The sequence below is a fragment of the Carettochelys insculpta genome, chromosome 1 (assembly GCF_033958435.1).
Source record: "Carettochelys insculpta isolate YL-2023 chromosome 1, ASM3395843v1, whole genome shotgun sequence".
Lineage (NCBI taxonomy): Eukaryota > Metazoa > Chordata > Testudines > Carettochelyidae > Carettochelys > Carettochelys insculpta.
In genome coordinates, this window is record NC_134137.1 from 232,494,083 (window position 1) to 232,502,605 (window position 8,523).

Below are 8,523 nucleotides of genomic sequence, written 5' to 3' on the forward strand. Positions count from 1 at the left end.
CAACAGGTGTGTTCCTGGTCTAACATACAAAAGCAGAAGGTGAGTGAATGTACCAACCACACACCAGCAGATTACACTGTGGTGAGACTTGGTCTCTTGAGCAATTTATCCTGGAAATTCTGTATAATTATTTTGAAGGTGATAACTGTGAATTGAAATATGTCATCTATGTATCCTATCCCAGTGCTGGTTATTTTAGTGATTGAGTGTATCGTGGGTATTATGGGGAATGGATTGATCACAGCTGTGATTTGCATTGACTGGATCAAAAGCAGAAAACTGACCTCGTGTGATATGATCCTGGGAAGTCTGGGCATCTCCAGATTTCTATTCCAGTGCGTAACAACAGGGGAAAACTTCATTTTGCCAAGTTCTTTAGAGAATTGTGATGATATTCTTAAAATATTGTTTCCTCTGGAGGTACTTCTAAACTTTCTTTGTCTCTGGTTTGCCACCTGGCTGAGTGTCTTCTACTGTGTGAAGATCACCACTTTCTCCCACCTCCTCTTCCTCTGGATGAAGCAGAGAATCTCTTCGCTGGTGCCGTGGTTGCTCATAGGTTCCCTATTTGTGTCCTTGGGCATTTCCGTCCCATTTGTGTTCACAAATCACACATTTTGCAGATCAAATGAGACTTTCTTGAGGGATCCCCATCAAGGCAGAAAGTTCCATGTATTAACTCTCTACATCGGTATTCTGTACTTACTAGGACTATTCATTCCCTTCCTCATATTTATGGTTTCAACCAGCTTGTTAATCACTTCTCTGTGGCGACACACGAGGAGGATGCAAAGAGAAATTACGAATTTGCTGGACCCACAGACCAAGGCTCATGTTGTTGTCATTAAGTCTCAGATCTCTTTTGCTGTCTTCTACTTCTCATACTGCGTGGCCCTCTTGTCAACAGTTATTTTCTATTTTCATCATAATTCTAACCAGTCTTGGATCAATGCAGTGGTGATATCAGCGTACCCCTCTGGACACTCTGTAATCTTGATTTTGCTTAGCTCAAAACTGAAGCAGGGATCAGCAAAGATTCTGACTCCCCCAAAGTGCCACCTAAGAGAACAGGCTTCATAACCCCAGTTGTGCTAACAAGAGAGGAGATTGGGAAATGGAAACGCAGATGTTTGCAAAGGTTTGATTATTTCTTTCCTCCCCATCCTTTTATTGCGTCATATTTTCTCATCTTCAGTCAAAATTTTGCCTCTTGAGACTGCTACTAGATAATGTTCTCAGAACTCAAAGGAGAGGTGTTGCCAGTCTTTTCCTAAATTTGCATTAATTAGCTGCTCCTGAACGTCAGTGCCAGATGCCTGTAATTGTAAGCAAAAGTCTCAGAGAAATGGACTGGAAGGCGGTGTTAACAAGCTGTAAGGAGACCAGGAGTTGGCATATGAAGCTTTGAATGTGAGAAAGATTTGATGACCTTGGCAACTACAGTTACCTCAAAGAGAGCTGATCACCTTAATCCGGAGAGTAAATACTGCACTGGCTAATAAAACCAGGATTGATGTAAAGGATTTACCCTACTTATTGAACTGGACATCAATTGCTATCTTTGCTGCAAGACCTTTGCTCTATTTGTTACCAACAAAATCAGATTTTATATGCAATGCTTTGTTGCCTTTAATTAGTTGGAGTTGTGATATTAATCAGTAAGCCCAGTCAACACAGCAGTGTCTCTAGTGAGCAAATCAGCCTGCTGTACTGAATCAGCAGAGTGAAGGTTAGTCTGAGCTCTGCCCTCAGGATGAGGCAGTGGGTTATCAGATAATGGAGATTGATCAAGTCGGGAAAGTGTCAGGGAATAGCCCAGGCTCACCCCCAAGTTGTGATGCCTAGTGGAGAAAACCCAGGAGATCACAGACCGGTCTGCAGGTGCTTGTTGGAAAGCAGTCGTCAGTGCAGATTATGCATCATATGGGAATTGGAACTCCCTGAAAATTGTGGGTGCTGGAAATGATGCCAGCCTCTCCAGCTCCATTACCAGGAATGAAGAGAATTGGCGACATACACGAACCACATTTTCATCTTAGGATGCCCATTCCAAGCCACTCAACATGGCCAGGAATGGAATCTGCACAGGGAGACCTGCTCGCATAGGTGGCGACTCTGTAGACCCTCCAGGGCTGGAGAACTCACAGAAAAAAGTAGTGAATGCTCAGCACGCACCAGTGGCTCTGCCAATCAGCTCCTCCCCTCCCATTTTGTGGCGCCCACCAACTGGGATTCTGCCAATCAATTCCTCCTCCTCCTTTCAGTGCCTCCCACTCTGCTGTTCAGGCATGCAGAAGACACTGGGATGGTGTGAGTAGAAGTGAGGGTGGGCCGTGTTTGGGTGAGGGGTAGAGTGAATGAGGAAGGGACAGGGTGGTGGTGGTAAAAGGCAGAGTGGAGCAGGAAGAGAAGTGGTGAGGGCAGGGTGTTAGGAAAGGCGTTTGAGAGGTCGTGGGGCTTGAGACTGAGCAGGGAATGGAAACTGGCATTGTGACATGCAGGAGAGGGCCGTAGAGGGTGAATTGCCAACTAGAGGCCTGTAAAGGGCATGGAGGAAGATCAGGTCCATCCTTCTCTCCCTGTGTCTCCCACTGGCATATTTGGCTGCTCTCCGTGTCAGCTGCAGAGGGAGTGGAGGGAGCTGCTATTGCCTGAGGGAATCTGGCTGGGATGTAGAGGCCCCTGGCTCCCTGCCCACGTTCACCTGCCTGGGACAGGAGCCGAGTGAGCCAGAGGTTCCTCCCCCCAGCATGCTTGGCCCCTCCTGGTAATGAGAGATCCATTCTCTAAGTGGGGAAAGACTTTTCCTTTTGGGCCAAATACCGGTTTAGCTACTGCCAGACTCTTGGATCAAGGCATCCCTTGTCAGGGCTCCCTTGCAGGCTGAGTCAGACTGCAGAACACTTTTTACTATATAAGTATTCTAAAAGTGCCTGCAGTTGATAGAAGTGCAAAACCAGCCACACATTATGTGTAGGCCTTGACCCTCAGGGATGGTAGAGAGAACAAACTGCACCATCAGACTAATACTATAGAAACTGGTGGAAACCAGTCAATGCAGTTGGGATCCCCAATCCCAATCATACTGTTCAAACACAGAATTGTAGAACTACAAGGGACCTCGAGATGTCTTCTGTCCACTCTCCTGCCATCTAGACCATCTCTAAGAGGTGTTTGTCTAACCTGGTCTTAAATATCTCCAATGATGGAGACTTCACAACCTTCCTAGGCAATTTGTCTCAATGTTTAGCCACCCTGACATTTAGGAAGTATTTCCTAATATCCAACCTAAACCTCCCTTGCTGCAGTTTAAACCTATTGCTTCCTGGCCTGTCCTCAGAGGTGAAAGAGAATCATTTTTCTCTCTTGTCCTTGTAACAACCATTGTGAACTTGAAAGCTGTTATGATGTCCCCTCTGAGTCTTCTCTTTTCCAGAATAAACAAACCAAATTTTTTCATTTTAGGTCGGGGTGTCCCACACATGATCCTGGGCCAGAATTTGGCCTGTGGAGCCTTTTATCTGGGCCATGGAGCTGGCAGCAGCACCATTTTGAAAGCTGGCTGAGCAGCTCTGAGCCATATGTGCTCTTTAAGGAGCCATTTGTGGCTCCCACAGCTGCTGCCACTCACTCTTCCATTTCCCTCCCCTGCTGCGCTGAAAGAGTAAATCTTAATTTAATTGGTTTAATGTCCTGCAGGATGGATACCTCTGGTAAACCAATTAAATTGAGTTCCATTATTTCAGTGCAGCAATGCAGAGCACCGCACATGCTTCAAGTGGAAGAGGGAATAGGAGGGTTGGGGGAGCTGCGCAGCCATTGGAAGGAGGAGATATTGGCCCTGCAAAGGTGCATTGGGGGCAACAGCACGCAGAGTTCCTGTGTAAGGTAAATTAATCCTGGGTTTGGGACTGTGAAGAGTTAAGCCTGGGGGCAGGGAGGGGCAGGGGTTTGGGGCTGTGAGGGGTTTAAGCCTGGGGGCAGGGAGGGGCAGGGGTTTGGGGCTGCGAGATATTTAAGCCTGGGATCAGGTTTGGGGCTGAGAGGGATTTAAGCCTGGGGATGGGAGGGCAGATCTGGGGCTATTTTGTGTTTGGCCCACAGAACATGTAGAATATCGTCATGTGGCTACCAATGAAAAAAGGTTGGATACCCCCGGTCTAGGTCATGTTTTCTAGACCCTTTATCATTTTTATTGCTCTTGTCTGGGCCTTCTCCATTTTGTCCACATCTTTTCTGAGATGTGGTGCCCAGAACTGGACACAAAACTCTAATTTAGGCCTAATCAGCACACAGTAGAGAAGAAGTCTTGCTTACAACACACCTGCTAAACTGCTAAACAGCCCAGCAAGGTGTTTGGGATTTTTGTTTTAGTTTTTTTCAGTGTCACACTGTTCAGTCATATTTATCAGGCCAGAAATATTCCTGGGGCTAGTGCACCATGGACCCATAAAACTTGCTGCCCATACATATGATTGGCCATAACCTGATCTCTAATTTCTCTTTCTCTCTTTGACCTTTAACAAAACAGACATTTGCTTTCTGTTTCCCTTAACACCATCCCAGAGTGTGCACCCCTCGCAGCTGAAGTCCCTCCCAGAGCCTTAAGGCAGGTGCTGGGGGAGAAATTAGGTGAAGGAGGGTGCAGGTGGTGGGTGTTCTGGGCACCACAAATATTTCTGCAAACATGGCCCCCACATCATATGTAGTAGTAGAACATAATGTGTGCAACTGATGGACTGGTTCCCGTACGTTATTATGGACTGACTAAGCTCCTCTGTGTGTAATGATAGAATACAAAGGGCAAGAGGATGGTGCTTAGGCTTTACCTTGCTAGTCAGTTTGAGTTGTAGCAGAAAAAAAGAGATTTGTCCACAGGCAGTTGAACCTGAGAGGAGGTAGAGGATATGGCCCAGACATTGCAGGAGCAGCAGGATTCAGCTAATAGTAGTGCTGATTCTTTTTTACCTTAGTAACAGAGAGGAAGCTGTGCTAGTCTATACACTATCAAAACAAAAAGCAGTCAAGTAGCACTTTATTTTGCTAGTCTTTAAAGTGCTACTTGACTACTTTTTTTTTTTTTTTGCCTTAATGATACTTGTATTCAGATCGGACAACATAGTTCTGCTACAGCATCATACGACATACAATTAAGGCTGGACAACATGTTATATTTCAACCGGATTCAGACTTGCATACTGAGACCTGTAATGGAATGGTGACATTGATTTGGGCCTGGGAACAAGTGAAATGGGACTTGGTCCTCACTTTGAGTGTATTATGCCCATCCCTGAGATTTGCATCTGATGGGATTATCAACCCAGATAGATGCAATTAGTAACTATGTTTGGGGATCATACAATGTTTACAACATGGACTAATGGTGCAACTTTGAAAATGATTTTCTCACAGACTGGGACTTGAGTCAGACTACCCTATAGATACTAACTGTTAACCACACTGCAGATTCAACTGGATTTCAAACAACTAGTTTCTTCCCCTTTGGCTCTGTGACCTGTGATAGTGACCATCAGCCTTCTTAAAATAATGTTTTATTTCACTGTCAGAACAAAGCATCATAGTCAAAAAGGTATGCAGGAAAGTACTGCCAGCCCAAAGGCGCCCTGGACAGCGTGACTTCTTTGGTTGCCTCCATAGGTTCATGTGTTTGAGTGTCCTTTTAGATCCTGAATGTGATGTTTGTTCTCCAGAAGCCTTTTCCAGACATTGACAAGCTTTGGCTCGTCCTCATCAAACCAATTCTCTTTGCTGTCTGGGGACCAAAGCAGAATTATCAGCGCCAATGCAGTAGTTGTGACATTGTTCCCTTTCAGCTCTTCTGTGGAAGCTGATAAGCCATCATTCTGAGCCATGTAGAAGCTAATAGTTCTCTGAAGCCCTTTCCCAAGAATCAAGTTTCTTCAGTTTACTGCCCAAGAAAGCAAGATGCTTTGTGGCCTGAAGGAGCCTACTACCACAGGAAAGGCAAGGGTAGAGCTGAAGAGGTAAACATCTCTATGAGTCTTGGCCATAAGCAGTAAAGGCAGATCATGAGGTTGTGTAGTAATTGTGACATTATGCCCTTTCAGCTCTTCTGTGGAAGCTGATAAACCATCATTCTGAACCATGTCCTCCTTATGGCCTTGCGCATCCCACATGGTGTCCACTTGAGAAGCACTTAAACATTCGGACAGAGAACACCATCCTGCTAGAGAGTGTTAATAAATATGGAAGACAACACTGTAGTTGTCACACACCCAGTACTCCTCACTGTGAACAAATGAGAGGTGAAGGTGAGGGGTGGGTATAGGTGGAACTTGTCTCCTCTCTGACTGATTTCTGGCCAGAGCAGCTCTCCAGTCAGACTGGGTAAAAGGTGCAAACAACTTACTGAAGTAGCTGACTCCTCCAGAAAAAGAAGGAACAGAGTTCTTTCCTGGAGCTTCTCCTGCGGCCGCATTTCTACTCAGCGCCCCTTTCACTGAGCTGTGTCCTCTAACAGCTCATTCTAACCCAGTGGAACTATTTCCATGGAAAAGGTGCTGCTCAGATTAATGGTGTGAGAATCTGTATCTAACACTTGCAGTCAGGTAGTGGGTAAGGCTGGCCACAAAATGCTGCATTAAAAGTTTGTTAAAAGACTCTTTCTGGGAGGTACAAGGGGGACTGGCATCCTCAGAGCCCGTTGTTAGTTCCAACTAAGTACAGTGAAGAGCGTAGCCCATGATCGTTCTAGTGGCCATGCTGGGGTAAACAGAAGCAAAGACTGATTGGGAAAGTCATTCTGCTGGGAGGGGATGGGCAAGGATGTGTCTCTTTATGTCCAGTCCTGTGAGGTATGCCAGTGCATGGGGAAGCCCCAGGACCAGGTCAAGGAATGTTTCCAGCTGTTCCCCATAATAGAGGTTCCATTTCAGTGTGTAGCTGTGGATATTTTGGGTCTTTTCCCTGAAAATACCTCCAGAGGGAAACAGTTCATACTGCCTCTTGTGGCTTTTGCTACCCGATGGCTTGAAGCAGTAGCTCTAGGGAGCATCACAGCCAGGAACTTGTGGCGGGCAATAACAGACCCAACTGGTGTTCCACTCCATTCACACAGGTGATGCTCACCCAGTCAGAGCCAATCCCTACTGAATGGCTCCTCCAGACAAAGTTGCTATGGAGAAGATGATTAAGGACATGCTAGAGATGGATGTAATTCACCCTTCTGAGAGGGCATGGGCTTCTCCAGTCATCCTAGTTCCTAAACTAGGTGGAGAAATCCACTTTTGTATAGACTACTGTAAGTGAAATTCTGTAACTTGCCCAGACAACTATCCCATGCCACATGCAGATGAGCTACTGGAAAAACTGGGGTACACCCAATTCATCTGCACCCTAGGCTCAACCAAGGGGTAAAGGCAGGTACCTGTGGGTGAATTGCCAAGCAACATTCAGCCTTCATTACACATGCAGGGCTGTATGCGTTTAATATACTCCTTTTTGGGCTGCACAGTTCACCTGCAGCCTTCCAAAGGCTTGTGGATAATATATTAGTGGGCTTTGGGGAGGTTGCCGTAGCCTATCTGGATGATGTGACTGTATTCTCTGATTCATGGGCAGAAGACCCAGATCACCTCCAAGCTGTCTTCCAGTGCAGGGCTAACAGTTAAGGCAAAAAATGTCAAAGTGGCCTAATCAGGTTCCTGTCTTGGTCTCATCTTGGACATGAGGTGCAACAAGGAGCTATCAACCCTTTCTAGGCTAAGGTAGAGGCTATCCAAAATTGGCACATTCCCTAACTCAAAGGAAGAGGTCCAGTCCAGTCCTTATACTTGGCAGGATATTACAAGAAGTTTTCCCCCACTACAGTCAATTTGATGCTCCAGTAACTGACCTGGCCAGAAAGAAACAGCCAACCAAATGTGTCCAAGTGGACTGACTAGTGTCAGAAAGCTTTTGTGCAGCTTAGGTCTGCTTCTGTCCAAAGGGCCTCTGACTATGTCAAATCTTTCATCATCACAAGAGAAAACAACTGAGCGTGGTGTGGGGGCAATTCTGATGCAGACAGAGGCAGATCAACAATTCTACCCTGCCGTGTTTCTCAGAAGAAAACTGAGAGCAAAAGCCACTGGGCTGTCCCAGAGACTGCTATGTTATTATGTAAGCTATACAGAAGCTACAACATATATGTGGGGACAATGCTTTCCTCTGCAGACCGATCATGCTGTGCTGAAGTAGTTTCACACTGTCCTGGAGACGAACAAGAATCTGCTCTCATAGATTTTATCCCTCTAAGACATTAACTTTTTGGCATACCACACATTCCAAGTGCTTCTAACAAAGTGGCTGATGCACTGTCATGTGAGGGGTTTCCAGAATCAGCTACTTAGGACTCTTACTGTATATCACGGATCGTATTCCACAAACCATTTTTCTTGGTTCTTCATGTAGTCTATAGTAATGTGAAAGTGTGTGTATGTATATTATTAACTATGTTTTTTCCTAGACCTCAAGAAGGAAATTACAGCCAGTGTGAACAAA

At 45.7% G+C, this 8,523-nt stretch overlaps 1 protein-coding gene across 1 annotated transcript; it reads left to right on the plus strand.

The window, feature by feature from the left end:
- The first annotated feature begins 222 nt into the window (after nucleotides 1-222).
- LOC142012494 (taste receptor type 2 member 7-like) lies at nucleotides 223-1,080 on the plus strand. Its single transcript, XM_074992825.1, has one exon. It carries the CDS (start codon nucleotides 223-225, stop codon nucleotides 1,078-1,080), a length of 858 nt encoding a protein of 285 aa, XP_074848926.1.
- Nucleotides 1,081-8,523: the final 7,443 nt, after the last annotated feature.

Coding starts and splice junctions, on each gene's coding strand:
- LOC142012494 (XM_074992825.1), top strand. CDS start 223: ATGGGGAATGGATTGATCACAGCTGTGATTTGCATTGACTGGATCAAA.